The 15745-nt window shown below is 40.9% G+C and overlaps 1 protein-coding gene across 1 annotated transcript; it reads right to left on the reverse strand.

The window, feature by feature from the left end:
- Positions 1-1420: 1420 nt before the first annotated feature.
- On the reverse strand, positions 1421-14134 carry LOC115196766 (repulsive guidance molecule A). The gene is made up of 4 exons (XM_029757660.1): positions 13443-14134; positions 10087-10205; positions 7130-7647; positions 1421-4713 (listed from the first exon to the last, which is right to left on the reverse strand). The coding sequence occupies exons 1-4, from the start codon at positions 13454-13456 to the stop codon at positions 4009-4011; spliced, it is 1356 nt and encodes a 451-aa protein (XP_029613520.1). The 5' UTR covers positions 13457-14134; the 3' UTR covers positions 1421-4008.
- Between the last annotated feature and the right edge of the window lie 1611 nt (positions 14135-15745).

The following is a 15745-nucleotide window of genomic DNA, read 5'->3' on the forward strand; positions in this document are numbered from 1 at the left end:
TCACGATGGGAACCACACATGCAGAGATCATCCCTTCACCTACTCTGCATCTCAGATTTGGACTCATCAGACCAAAGGACAGATTTTGGTTTTTGTGACTGCAGTTGAAGAATCTATCGAAGTTCTTGAAATGTTCCGGATTGACTGACCTTCATGTCTTATAGTAATGATGGACTGTAATTTCTGTGTTTGAGATGTTCTTGCCATAATATGGACTTGGACTTTTACCAAATAGGGATATCTTATGTATACCAGCCCTACCTTGTCACAACACAACTGATTGGCTCAAATGCATTAAAGAAGGAAGGAAATTCCACAAATTCACTTTTAACAAGGCACACCTGTTAATTGAAATTAATTCCAGGTGACTACCTCATGAAGCTGGTTGAGAGAGTGTGCAAAGCTGTCATCTTTCATTTCATTTTTTATTTTAACCTTTTATTTAACTAGGCAAAGGCTGGCTACTTTGAAGAATCTCAAATATAAAATATATTTTGATTTGTTTAACACTTTTTTGGTTACTACATGATTCCATATGTGTAATTTCATAGTTGTCTTCTCTATCATTTTACAATGTAGAAAATAGTAAAAAGAAAGAAAAACGCTGGAATGAGTGTGTCCAAACTTTTGACTGATACATTATATATATATTATTTTTTTATTCTTCGTTTTGGTCTCCAGCAAGGGTTTTTTCGGCTGTTCGTGCACACAAAACAATTTCTTGAGGCAAGCCGAATTTCGGTTGCTGAAGTCAACGTCGGTCAATAGGAGGAATTCTTCAATTAAGTGTTGTCATTGAGATAGATGACTCGTTTTCATGCACATGTTTCACCTGAGAAATACTGCACCAAACATTTTAATGTAAAATTGCGCAACAAATTTCTTGAGTCATCTTAGATTGACTATTTTGAGTAAATCTATACTGACTACGGCGTCTCAAGACAGACAAACTGCTATTGACACTTTTTCATGTTTTTCAAGCGAAGGTCTTTTAAGGGAATTATGCGAGCGCACTTGTTCCGTTCCGCCAGCCGAACCAAAGCATGCGGAAGCCTTAACAGTCGGACACTTGTAATTGGGCCTCAGCCTAAAACGGTCTGGTTATAATAAATGTCTTTGCCTTTGGGGATCTTGATCCTCCCCACAACAATTATGCTAATACATAAAACATACATGGCTATCACTACAAGCATCCACCTGGATTATTATGGTTTACCAAGCACTGCTGTATGATAAGAATGTCAGGGCTCCCCAGGGCTGTTTTTAAATGTATTCATATCCTTACACAATGCTTACACCAGGTGGCAGTGTAACGAAGCAAATCAAGTAGCCTAACCTCCATTGGAAATCTAGATCATTAAAAAAAAAAAGCTCTTCATTGGTTAGGGTTTCGTTATCACTATGAAACAAAGTACAAAAGTTAGCAAGACACATCTTTTATTTAATAAATAATTTACAATATAAACAGTTGGTGTGTCACACCGCTTTTGTCCTACATACAAACACAGTTTGATCTTTCTGGCTTCTGCCATTCGGCCAAGTGTTTTAATGCCATATTTTCTACCATTACAAATCTGACAACCTCTATTCACAATCAAGTTCAAACAAGTAAGAGCTAAGTGAAAAGAACATAAAGTGCTTTAAAATTAAAAACATGAACACCAAAAAAAGGGACACTTTCTTGTATTCATATTTTTAGATATCCACCTGGATGGAATCCAGGTCAACTTGTGTCTGCTCCTGAGCAAGCAAATGAATGCTCTGAAACTACAGTAACCAGGATAGGATCCCTGCCATTGATAGATAGCTGAACACTAGGCGCTAAAGACCCCCTACAGCTTTGTGATGTGCAGTTTTGTGGTGTTCATGTTTTCATCAAATTATTTTAAAATAAAAAGGTCACATTCACCAAACCCTTTCTCATATTCAAAACTGTAGTGAAATTCAATACAGATAAAATACAATATTTTACACACAAACGTATATACAATCTCACACTACACATGTAGAACCATATAGAAAACTCAAAATACAAGTTACATCTCTAAAAACAAGATTCAATGTTACAATCATGTTTGTATATTTTAACAACTTTTTTTTTTGCCAGACTAAGAACAAACTGCACCAGTACATGTAGTTAGGCCTGCCAAACACTTCAGTGTAGGGATATATTACCTTGTTAAGTTGTTGGATAGATGAGTACTAAGGGAATAGTCAAATCTAAATATATTCTACCGAGATGAAATAGAAGGGGAAAAAAATGAAGCAAATCGTCTGACAAGGTTGTATCCTTTGAGCTTTACTTGGGTATACAACAAATAATTAAAATAAAGATCAAAACAGAATTTAGGTTAAATGTCTTGTTCATAAATAGCAGGCCTTCGGAGTATTAGTACCTCAGCCTCAAGATTTAGGCTTACTGGTGAATGACATTATTACTATTAACACAAACAATGCAATAGGGAAACTACAACAAATCAAAATGGTACTGTAGATGTATGCACATCACACGGGTCCTGCATATGACTAGAGGTACAATTCAAAACCGAAAACTGACAGCTTATTTGCCATATGCTGCTCTGAATATGTCTATCCACTAAGATCATTTAGCACCGTCCAGCGTTCTACACAATCAAAAGTTCAAATACTTAGGCCTAGATTCAATCAGATCAAGCATTAACCCGCGCTACATCACCCATGCAAGTGTTCGAACTTGAAACAGCTGCATAGGATTTCTACTAATGCGACTAGGCGCATCCAATAGCAATGTCCGCAATAGGTATAACGCCGGGTGCTGCTTTTAGATTTGACAGCTATTCCAATGAGCCCGTCCTCCTATAGCTCCTCCCACCAGCCTCCTCTGATACAGGACCTACTCTCTACAGAGTGGTCAGAAAGACTATCTTTCTCAAACCAAATACATGGCCATGATACCTACATCTGCGGGGAACTGTTGACTGCCTAGAAAAAGAGAAATAACTCACAAAAGACCGTTCTTGGCCATGGTACATGTTGGTTGGTTGATTGATCAGTTGAATGAAGGGATTTACATTTACATTTAAGTCATTTAGCAGACGCTCTTATCCAGAGCGACTTACAAATTAAGGGATGAGATATACTCTGTAAACGTGATCTGGGTTTCTGCATTATCTGTGCCCTTGGTAAAGTTTGTAAAGGGCTGTTTTCTTATGAACATCTTAATTACACCCTATACAAAAAATACAATTATCATAATTAACACTTTAAACGCCAATATTCAAGACAGCCTGTTCTGGCGGACACACTAAACCACAGAGGGGCACAACCACACACACACACAATCTTACAAAAGACCTGGCGTTATGACCTATTAACCTCCACAGCAGACTAGACTGTCACTCACTGCTTTGACATCCTTTTGGCCCGAGTACTTTCTCCAAAAAGCTCCGGCTTTTCCAAAGCTGGAAGCTCATCAAACAGTGAGCTCCTTCTGGACAGACATTAACAAAAGCCCCTGTCATGTCCTCTAGCCCAGACCCATGAGCCACAGAGAGCTCCACTGGCTTGGCACAAGTGAGGAGAGGAGATCAGCAAACTCTTCTTTCTGTAAGAGATCATCTCGTCTTGCTTCCCATAGGCATGCAGTCCCAGTGGGAATGTAGGATTTAATCCCAGCTGGATATCCAAAGTGCTGGGGCTCCTGGGCTCTCTTCTCTCACCACTGCTCCTTTAATCAAAGGACAACTCCTTAACCAGCTGAATGAACGCAATGATAGGTGGGAGCACAGAGAGCTCACCTCTCCCCCAGATGTAAGTCAACACATGATGACGACAATGATGAGACCATGGGCTGGGATGAGTTTGATTGCAAATGGGCTGCTGTGTCCCCTCAGAGGCATGGACGGCCCTGCTGACTACACTGGCCACCAGCCACTGAGAACAGAGCAGTAGAGGTGAAGTATGACACGGTGAGGGCACTGTTTCACACCCACTGACAGCTAGCATAATGAGGATGAAGTTGGCAGGGCACTATAGATGAACCCAGCAGCACTCAATCCACAACAACATAGCCAGACAGTTGAGGAAGACTAGCGAGAACATATCTGATCCCCTCGGTGCTGCATTACTCCCGAAAGCATTCTTTTCAAAAATGTGGTATTTGTCCTTGTTGGAGTGGAGCATTTTCACATCCTCAAAAGCATAGTAGGCAGCCATGGTGAAGTTGATGTCCCCAGAGGAAAGCAGGTCGAACACACAAGACTGGAAGTACAGGTCTTCCACTGGGAGGCGCTCTTTACACTTGGCCATGGCAGCCTGATAGGTAAACCCATGGGACTGGCTGCCCGTCCTGCTCTTGGCCGGGCCGTGGCCCTCCACAGCACGGTCCCTGAATGTCCTGAAGTCGATGCGCTGGTTGGCGGGACAGCCGTGCAGGCAGAGGTACAGGTCCTGGTTGTCTCGGTCTTCTACAGAGTTCACTACTTCCTCTGGCATCCGCACAGCAAAGGTCAGGTATCGGCCCACCTGCCGGACCACAATAGTTGTACCGATGTAGCGCGCGTGGATCTCCACATGCTGCCCAGGCACCTTATCCACGATGCGCAGCGTGTTGGCCCCATGGCGGTCTCCACCGTTCTTGGAGCCGTCGGCAAACGCCGCAGGCAGCTCGTCTGTCTCTGCATGGTACATCTTCTGGTCCACACACTCCTGGAAGTTCTTGAAGATGATTGTCAACTGTACCGAGAGAGAGAGAAGGGAGAAGATTAGAATTAGCAGTCAGCACAACACTAGCCAATATGTTTCAATATGTGTCAGGCCTTTTGAGGATGAAAATAGCAAGGTACATATAGACATCAAATTATTAAATCATTGAACAGCAGTTGAATTAAAAAACAATGTATGGAACCTCTATATTTACATGTTTATGTGGACAAGAGTTAGTGGTAGGGCTACACAAATGACTGAGGGGAATCTTTGTGCTTTGGCATTAAGAACACCAGTAGTTTGTGTAATGCAGACCCATCTACACCACCACCCCAGTTCAGTGTCACATTTCAGCTCTGCCTCAACATGGGGGAGGCCAAAGTAAACGCTCTCAGAAAACACGGGTATAGGCCATGTTAAATCGGGCCTCAGTGTGCAGACACAAAGACGAGCCATTCATAGTGGTGAAAAACCTGCCTGTGAACCCCAGAACTGTGCTCCAGGGAGTGGCACTGAGCCAGGAGGGGAGAGCGTGCTCTGCTTTGTGGCTAATTAACTAAAGCTGGTCACTTCTCTGCTTGCATGATTTCATTAGGACGCCAGTGAGCCGTTGTCTCAGAAGAGACCCCGGGACAGCCGATAGGCTCTGATCTCAAATAGGGGGCAGGGGCGGGAAGTAGAGCACCAAAATGCCCTGTTATTACCCAGTCAAGTCATCTGCCAACCCAGCCCCCAACCCACCCCACAATCCACCATTCCCAAAACATTTTTTTTTAACCTGCCACTGACCCCTCTTTTCGAAGGATAACATGATCTAAGAATATGAACAAACCTCTACAAAACCCCTGTGCATAAAGAAACAAACTGTTTCATCAACCCATCCCTTGAATGAAGGTAGTGCATACAACAGACCATTCCATACACTGCAGCAGGAGCCCATATGAAACAGAGCTACAGCAATACCCAGTCTTGTTTGTACAGGTGGCATAGCCTTCTGCCTTGTTTTCCCTTTGTCCAGACTGAATAACTTCAAAAGCTGTGTAATTTGCTTCCAAGTACAGCTGTGTAAAAATATCATTACCTTAAGCACACAGAAAAAAGCCAGAATGCTGAAAGTGCATCATTAGGTCTGATGATGGAAAATTGGTCTCTCTCTTTATGTGATTGAGGACAAAATGTCAGTGTAAACCCTGCAGTCAGGATACAGTGCACGGAGGCTTATTGGTCACACAACCACGACTGCCAAAATCGTACCAAATGTGGACCTAATATTAAGTGACTTTGCAGACTACAAATGCTCAGGGATCTTTGTTTTCGCCTCATGTTCTAATGAAATACATTTCTGGGGTGGCCCTCCAATGTACTGTAGAAACAAAACAATGATAATTTATGAGGTATCATGGCCAACTAATGTGCAGAAAATATCTGCAGTTTCCTGCATGGCTTGAGCACTTAGTTAAAACAACAGTTTCTAACTAACATACACACAATGCTAGGGTATGGACTGCTACACATAGGGTGGGCCTAAAATTAGACTTGGCTGTCCACATGATGTTTATACTGCGGGTATAATACTGGCACATCATTTGTAAACCTTATCAGGATCCCAACAATTGTTCTGTGTATTGCCTATTGGTCTGCGATGGAACTGATCCAAACATTAACCAGAGTCCACAGTAAAACATTCCCACGGCTGCTCCTACTTCTCTGGCCACATTAAAGAGGCCCACAACCTCTTACATACGAAGGTCTTACTTAAGATAATATTTCTTGATTTGAGAGCTCTTACAAATAAATCACTGCAGTACAATTTGTCCAACAACATTCCATTCAGTGTTTCAAACAAAGCAAAAATATTCTCTCCCATTACCTGAAAGGGCTTTCTTTGTAAGAAAAGGGCAAAACAGAGGAGTAGCAACCTTGGTCAAGAGACAACAAAACTTTCCCTTTCCTAAAATGTCCATGGTAGCCAAAATAATGACCTGCATGCCCAGCATTTATGTACATGACCCTAAGCATGATGGCATGTTAATTGCTTAATTAACTCAGGAACCACACCTGTGTTCAAGCACCTGCTTTCAATATACTTTGTATCCTTCATTTACTCAAATGTTTCCATTATTTTGGCAGTTACCTGTATCTTTTTGCTATCTTTTTGTTCTCTACTTAGATGCATGTCTACACTCCTCCACAGTGGTGAGAAGACCAGTGTTATCAGACGTTCTGCAAGGTCTGTCGGTATTTCTATGATAAGGAAAGTTGTGAAATTTTACTTCAAGAGAGTAGTTTTTCAAGGATTCAGTCTGTAGCAATGAAATAATCACAGAATACTTGGATCAGTAGCAATGTCAAGCATCACCAGACACTCTGTAACTGTGCTGTACCCAACATACAGTCAATATCACATTGATTCAATATGATAGAGAGATGTAGCGGCTCCTCTCACCTTGCTGGTGGCCGTAGCAGAGGAGCCAGGCACGACAGGTGTGTTGGTCACCTGAACAGACAGGTATTTGTTATGGATAAGTGGCCAGGCGCCCTCCACCTTGCAGGTCTGGAAGTCATCGCTGAAGGTACGGAGGTGTGGGTCTCCAAAGAAGCCGCAGTGGGTGTAGTTGGGTGGCGAGGAATGGCGAGGAAGGCTGCGTTCGTAGTGACACTGCTCCGGCCCATCGGAGCGCTCCTGGCTGTCAGGCTGGAGCTGTGGTGGTGGGGGTGGAGCGGGGGTCCGGGCTCGAGGCTGGGTTGTAGGTCCCTCCTTGGAGCAGTTGTGTTGACTCATGAGGTCCTCTATGCCATGTTGGGCTGAGTGGTAGGCCAGGTCGCCTCTGCAAGTGCGTGCGGTGCGGCGTACACAGTTGTTGTACGCCCGCAGTGCCGTACAGAACTCCTCCTCCGGGCCAGAGCTTGAGGTGGAGGCCCAAAACTCTGAGTTACACTTGAGGATCTTACACTGCAGACTCACTGTAGAGAGAAGAAGAAAACATTAGGACCATAGATCACACAACAATGGCAAACCAATACCCACAATGGACTGTTCATCCAATCACTAAACATTGTGTCAAACAATTAATGTACTAAACAAACAGGAAAAGTATGTGTTATACAGTCTTATCTGTGTGTTTGAAACCCTTATACAATAACCTATGCAATGGCCAGTCTTTAGACTCCTATAATCCAAAAAAAGCCCTGCAGCATTCTTTGAGTTTTTCCATGTTTTTTCAGTGTCTCGAGACAAATTGAGCATTTATTTCCATCAAATAACTGACTTCAAGTGTAACGAAAACCTAAATTCCACCAAATTTGTGGATTCCAAGTGGCTGCAGTTTGCCAACTCCATCATCCCATTGGGCACAGACATCAATTCAACATCTATTCCATGTTTGTTCAATGTAATTTCATTGAAATGACATGGAAACAAAGTTGATTCAACGAGTGTAAGCCCAGTTGGATGTGTATGCACACTTCATTACAAATCAAGTCTGCTCTGAGACTTCATACAGCACACAGTGAGTTTTACCTTTTCCAAGAGATTCAGTGAATCTGCAAATGATCATGCATCATAAAAAAATAATAATTGGTGTCATAATAAATATACAAATTTGATTTCAACAGGGATATTGGGGGCTACATTAGGAAAAACACCAACACACACATTAATTAGTCAAAACAAGCTACTCAGAAGTGTTAACTGCATAAATTCACAGCTACCTAATGTTTGCATCTATACTACATCCCCCTGTTGCATGGTTAAAAGCCAGAACGGAGTGAGGAAATTATTATTTTGAGAAATGTAGCTATTGTTGAGGTGAACTGGAAGGGGTATGAGATTGTGCGAGCCAATGTGCGAGGGGGTAGACTTACGGCTCTGAATGAGGGCAATGTAAGTTGCTATTGTGAAGAGACCAGCAGTCATACATTTGCCCTGTGTAAGGGGATCAGGTTGTTCATCAGCAATGGATTGTGGCGTGGGGGGGGGGGGGGGGGGGGGGGGGGGGCTGGGGGTTCAGACAGGAAAGAAACTAGCTCCAGGACCAGAGAGCGGAACAGAAGAGAGGCCTCACCATTCCACAGGTCAAACTGGATATAAGATATCCACCTGTCCATTGCAGAAGGCCTTAATCAAAGAGTAATGCAACTTCCAACAGGCATTCCCCAGGACTTAAATGACATGACCTGAAATTGAAGTTGCTTTGGGTGGCATGGTACGGGGTTACATAGGAAAGAATAGATGTCATTCAAAGCAAATACCAATACAATTGGATCTCCTAACTTCACCCTATTAAACAAACTTCAGTTTAGGACGAGTCTACATGTAACTTTGCTGCACCAAACGTTCCCTCAGAACTTTATTAACCAATGACTATACAACACTTTGAAGTCACACTTTCAGTTATTAATACTGATGACTCTACCATTCCACCACAACTATTCCAACCCCCACACAGCACAGACACCACTCCCTCCTCCCAGTCCCAGCAACAAAAGGCATTTATTATCACGCATCTGATAAGTGGCAATAAACTAATCTTAATCTTGAATAAACGTCAACAACAACTAAACACTTGCATTATCACTTTTTTTGTTTGGCGGTAAATGACTTGATGTGGAAATTGAGTTCTACGAGGCCATGGAGATCTCATAAAAAGGAAGAAGGGCTGAAGTAAGACCATTATAACCCGTGTTATATCAAGGTGTTTTAATGTTGCTTAGAAAGATCCATGCAGGTCGAATAATAAATAACCTAAGCATGGTTACGAATTGCTCATTGTTCATCCAACCAAAAATAAGCTAAACGCCTGTGATTCAGGGATTCATGGGTCTCCCGAACTATTTGTCTTTACTTTCTTTAGACCGACGCAATACGGGTAGAAATAGAAAAAGGCAAGTACCGTTAGGTTACTTTAGAAAAGAGGGTTAGAATGCATAAACCCTATCCCCTCCCCCCAAAACACAACACAACTACGGGGTTATACCGCTTGAGTAGCATAGGCTTGAGCTGTGTAAAATTATTCAATAGAAACAAAAAAGTCTTACTCCCATGTGACGATTTCTTTTATTACGAATATACCACAACATGGAGCACAAGAAACGCGAAACCATTGGCGGTTCGTACTGACACAGTCGATTCCACAGGACTCTGACATGATATGTTTTACCAGTGTTGACATGCAATTTATAAAGTCAGTCTTCCATTTTTGTTGATAAACTCAACTAATTGTCTTGTTTGACAAATAATGTAGGTACATGTCTATACATCCATCTGGCAGGTTGTTTATGCTATGTGAGCTGCAAATGGTTACCATAGGGCAAAACAAGGGTTGTAATAACTAGATAATAATCATATTAATACAGTTAACACGCATGATTTAAATAGTATCTCTAAGTTTTGCAAAGTCTTACCAGAAGGAAACAGGCAAAGAAACAAAACAAGGATCTTGCCGACTTCAAGCGCCGAAGGTCCTGCTACTCCCTTCCCCATAACCGTCCATCCAGCACGGGGTCGCACTTCTCTCCTCTCCCTGGTCGAATCAAATCAAGAAGGTGGAAGAAAAATGAATTAGGAGATATTCCTATCGTCTATCTTGTTGAATAACACGGAGCAGTAGGCTACATGAGATCTGAAGTCACGTAATACAGTCATGTCCTCGATCAAGTACTTGTTTCGAAATCTCGAAGTAACTTTCGCCCTCTTTCTAGGAGCCGATTCAATGCACTCGAATTCCTCAGCAAACAGTAAAAGCTGGCAATCGATCTTGAATTTAGGGAGTGTCAAGAAGGTGCAGTCTATACTACTCACCGGACCAATGAGGAGCCGTTGTTAAAGCCTTCGGTCCCTCCTGAGTCTCAAATTACAACTCAACGTGTAGATTTGTTCAGTATAGCACGTTGGGCCTCAACAGTATGATGGGAACAAAAGTGTTTTGCTTTGCTACTACATAACATGCTAACCTTAATAATATTATTTCTATGTTGCGTAAATCTATGTTGGGGCAGAGGTTAGTCTGCATGGGTGAATTTCACTTCTCTTGTGCCTTGACTTAGTCCATTATGAAACATTTTAACCTTGCTAACCATGCTAATAGTAGTACAAAAGACAAATTAACATATACGTGACAATGTCAAATAGGCTATGTCTAAAGTTACCACTTACAAGCATGTAGGCTATACGCCCTTTAGGCTAATACTGTATTATTGACTCATATTGTGTTATGTCTTTGTGGCATTTCTTTAAAAGACTCATAATCAATGATAACATGACTGATTATACGCTGAGTATACCAAAATGTAGGAACACCTACTTAATATTGTGTTGGGAGATCTTTGCAAACCATTTTTTAACACTGTTTTAACACTTTGAGATGAAATAAACAAACTCCCTACAAAAATGAATTCCTTCTACACAGAATTATTGTCCGATGTTATTCATGACAATCTGTGTAGAATTGAAATTTAATTTAAAATGGAGATAAACAGCAAAAAAGGATAATAGCATTTCTCCTCAAAAAAGGTACTCAAACAAAACATGTTCTTTTAGCTGTGTCAAATAACTAGTAAGATATATTACGCTGGTTGGTGTACTGTCAATGAAACCTCCATAACACAATAGTTGGTATTTGATCATCCAGATGATACAAACACATAGAAGGCTATTATGGTTTAAATTGGAGCAAACATTGATGCTTTGCACTGACCTTTTAGTAACATGATACATAACATCTTTATGAAATCACAATTGAAAGAAAACATACGCCAGCCAGCAAACAATTGAGAAACAAGTAAGCAGATGTTCATTAAGAATTTTTTTGTCTGTCTATTAGTTATAAACATTATGTCATGATTTGGATAATGAATAGGCAATATGCACCAGGACTTGTATGAAGAACTACTACACCTGTTGATCAACCACCCATCAGTACAATACTGCTCTACACAACACTATTTGCTCTGTAGGTCTACATTAGAAATGTCACTGAAGCAAGTCAAGTCCGTTTAGTGGTGTAAAATATGTCTGATCATGTTGATCCATTTTTTTATCCTTAATGTCAGGCAATTAAGGTGGCTGATGCCCTAAGACATTGAACATATTGATGCACCATTGCACTTCAATGTGAATACTTAAGAATAATATCTAGCTAAGATGTTATGTAGGCATAAATACATACTGTGTAGGCTATACTAGTCTATTGGGGTTGATAAAAAACCGTGGGAACATTAGCCTACTGGAAAACCCCAAACACCATCCAGACTAACTATTTGTCTGGAAAGAGATAGAACAACGGCTATAAGTGAATATGATTATTAAACCAGATTAAAACGGCATAGTTTGTTGAAACTACATGGATGTGTTTAGACATTTAGTTGGGCCACTTGAGTGATATTACATTGATAGTGCTTTATTTCTTAACATACTTATGTTCTGTAAGGACTGGAAGATGTTTTGGATTGCTTAACAATGTATGGTAACTGACATGTAGCCTAGACTTGTAGTGTGGTAACTGACATGTAGAACATTCAATCACATCTCACTGTAGGGCTACAATATCACATCTCAACGGGGACCTACAGTATAAAGCCCCCATGTAATGCCTCCTGTAAGGCCAGCTAAAACCAAATTTCCCCCAAGCTAAATCAGTCCATAGAACAAATAGATGTCTCATTGGCCAAAATGATTTTTGATTTCATTTTAGTCATCACTGACCTTGAAATATAAACGTAGGGACTATCCTTAGGCTTAAAATACCTAGACCTAAATGTCGATTTAAATTCATAAAATTCCTAGCGTTCCAGATGTTTTCTTTATATATTTTGGGGAGATAGACCTATACTGATAATGCATCTGGCCCATAGCCACATACTGTATGATCTGGCTTATACGACACCGGGTGAAGATACTTCACACTTTCCAACAGATGGCGCCTGTATTAACTCTAGATATCAAACCTCACATCATGACAAACGCACATGGCATTATGAGTGCCGGGACAAGTTGATCTGTCATTAAATGTGTGCACAGGTCTATTATTTGGCGGTTTAGTGCAACTGTAGCCCACAACTGTCTGTCAGTCATCAACATTGTTAGGCCTACCACCCCATTTCCTTTCTATCACAGCGAATAAAGAAGCCCATGTTCTATGTTCTATTTATTCAAAACACAAATATGATAGGCGCTCCATTGGAAGTTTTCTGATAGGTTTCCAATTCCATTTTTTTCTGAATAATGCATTCGTAAAGGGTTTGATTTTAGCATTGTGAAAGAGGAGAAGCCAACGATATTGTCTAATAGAATCATATTAAGACCATTATGATTTTACTATAACCCATATACCTTAGGCTATACAAGTAGCCTAGTTGTGTAGCAATGCCATACCCTATGTCAATGCTTATAGGCCTAATAACATTTAAAACATGTTATTACAGCTGGACAACTTGCATTGCAAGTTCACTTTTGTAGTCTGTAGGCCTACTATGTAGACTATTGCCGTTTTTTTGCCACAAAAATGTAAAGAAAGTCTGTAGCACACAATGCCTGGCAAATGTATTATAAGGGTAATCAACACACAATATAGATTACCATTACGCTTGACAATAGAAGTAGTCTCCTATAGTCCACTGTCAAAAACACAAAATTCAAAATAAAATGACCCATTGACAGAAATATCATGAGAAGCCTCCACGAAAATATAATGTTGGATTTAACCTGGAAAAACTCTGTAAATAGCCTAATTGTTCGCTGTTGAGAAACGACCAATACCAACCTTTGCGACTGCATGGATCCCTCCAAGTTTAGCTGCTGAACGCGAGGAAGGCGCAAAGGCGAGAAGTCCGAGTCCGAAATTCCACCCAAAATAGGTGTTGTGCGGCAAAGTAATCCAAATGTTTCGCATATACCGTTGTTTAAATTGGTGGAAAATGCCGACCTCCATTCATGGTTTCCTTCGATGGTGTCTCAAATAAGGAGTGTGAAATCAAAGTGATTTTTTGCACACAATAATTCGCGTTGAAATAGAGCACCCGATCAACTCATTGATTCTCATACACTTGGATACTATTCTTCCTCATTCCGTCGACTGAACGTTCCCACGATATAAACGTTCACGTCTCATAAAATATTACCATAATTAACAGTTGTTCTCATCTTTACGCTTGTATTCCTGCTCTCAGATTAGTTGGTTCTCGTTGACGTTGAGAGGAAGAGCCCTCCGGGCACCGCTGCTGCTTCATGGGCTGCTGATATCTCTGGCCCGACTCCTTTCCTTGCTCACTGTTGTGTAATGGATACTTAGAAAGTGTGAGAGACAATGATCGTCTCTACATGACGCCGCTGGGACATCTCTTCAGTCCCCCGACACCTCGCGCCGTTTCAGGCAATTTGCGAGTGTTTAGACTGGGGATTTATTCTCCAAATATTATGCATAAACAGCTGCAACTAATTTTAATAAACCACAATAACTAAGATTCATGCTCCTCCTTCACATTTCGTACCTCCCACCACTCTGTATTACACTACAATAACTACACTATAACCACTATGTTATCAAATGGCAATAATAATGATGCATACTCTGTTTTAGTAGGCTACCATTGGCAATATCTGACATTTATGCCAAAATAGCCTACCATTCACTTCACTGAGATTAAAAGAGAAAGGGAAACAGCAAGTACAGTAGTACAGCAAGACTAGAGCTTGGGTCCAAATCCAACATGACTATATATTAGATATTAAAAACTAGCTTTGGATATGGCCAAATTTAGAAACAAGAAGGTAACGGATGGATCAGATTCAAAGACAGAGGGGGAATAGGGGAATTACACTGCACCTGTGTTTTAGGATCAAACTCAAGCAGAGTGACCAGACCACCCCCTCCTAGAGAGCCATTACAAGGCCGGGCTCCAACCCCATCCCTCTAGGGAGAAGGCTCTCACTGCCTCAACCGCTCTGTGATCAGGAAAATCCATCAAACAGGTGATTGGAGTCAACCATATCACTGAGTCATGGAACAGACATTTGCTAAGCTCCAATGGTGTAGGCTATTATGCCTTCTTTCCAGATGTAGCTAGACAGAAAAATACCCAGAATGGGCTGGCATCAGAAACAGGTAGCCTATGAATCTGAACATATTACCAGAAATGAACCACTAAATATGTCAGTGAAAGTAGCCCAGTTCTTCAAATGGTGTCATAAACTTGTGCATTGAGTGCCATGTCAAACATGAGAAATAAATTGCTTCTCTTGGACAGCTGCTATGTCATACTGTAGATAGTGCAACATTTCTGAGTCCATCACATTTATCAATCTGAACCTGACATACTGGGGACATGAAGTGCATTCATATAGTTACAGCCTGAATTCAAAATTGATTAAACATTTTTTTCCTCACCCATCTACACACAATACCCCATAATGACAAAGTGAAAACATGTTTTTAAACATGTTTGCAAATTTATTGAAAATGAAATACAGAAATATCACATTTACATAAGTATTCACTTAAATCGTCATGGCCGATTAATTAGGGCCAATTTCAAGTTTTCCTAACAATCGGTAATCTGCATTTTTGGACACCGATTATGGCCGATTACATTGCACTCCACAAGGAGACTGCGTGGCAAGCTGGCCACCTGTTACACGAGTGCAGCATGGAGCCAAGGTAAGTTTCTAGCTAGCATTAAACTTATCTTATAAAAAACAATCAATCTTAACATAATCACTAGTTAACTACACATGGTTGATGATATTACTGGTTTATCTAACGTGTCCTGCGTTGCATATAATCAATGCGGTGCCTGTTAATTTATCATCGAATCACAGCCTACTTTGCCAAACGGGTGATGATTTAACAAACGCATTCGTGAAAATGGCACTGCCGTTGCCCAATGTACCTAACCATAAACATCAATGCCTTTGTTAAAATCAATACACAAGTATATATTTTTTAAACCTGCATACTGAGTTAAAATAAATTAATGTTAGCAGGCAATATTAACTAGGGAAATTGTGTCAATTCTCTTGCGTTCTGTGCAAGCAGAGTCAGGGTATTTGCAGCAGTTTGGGCCGCCT

Source organism: Salmo trutta, chromosome 7 (genome assembly GCF_901001165.1).
Source record: "Salmo trutta chromosome 7, fSalTru1.1, whole genome shotgun sequence".
NCBI lineage: Eukaryota > Metazoa > Chordata > Actinopteri > Salmoniformes > Salmonidae > Salmo > Salmo trutta.

Coding starts and splice junctions, on each gene's coding strand:
- LOC115196766 (XM_029757660.1), bottom strand. Junction 7,648..10,086: donor TCTTTGCCTGTTTCCTTCTG/GTAAGACTTTGC, acceptor TTCTCTCTACAG/TGAGTCTGCAGTGTAAGATC. Junction 4,714..7,129: donor CTGCTACGGCCACCAGCAAG/GTGAGAGGAGCC, acceptor CTCTCGGTACAG/TTGACAATCATCTTCAAGAA.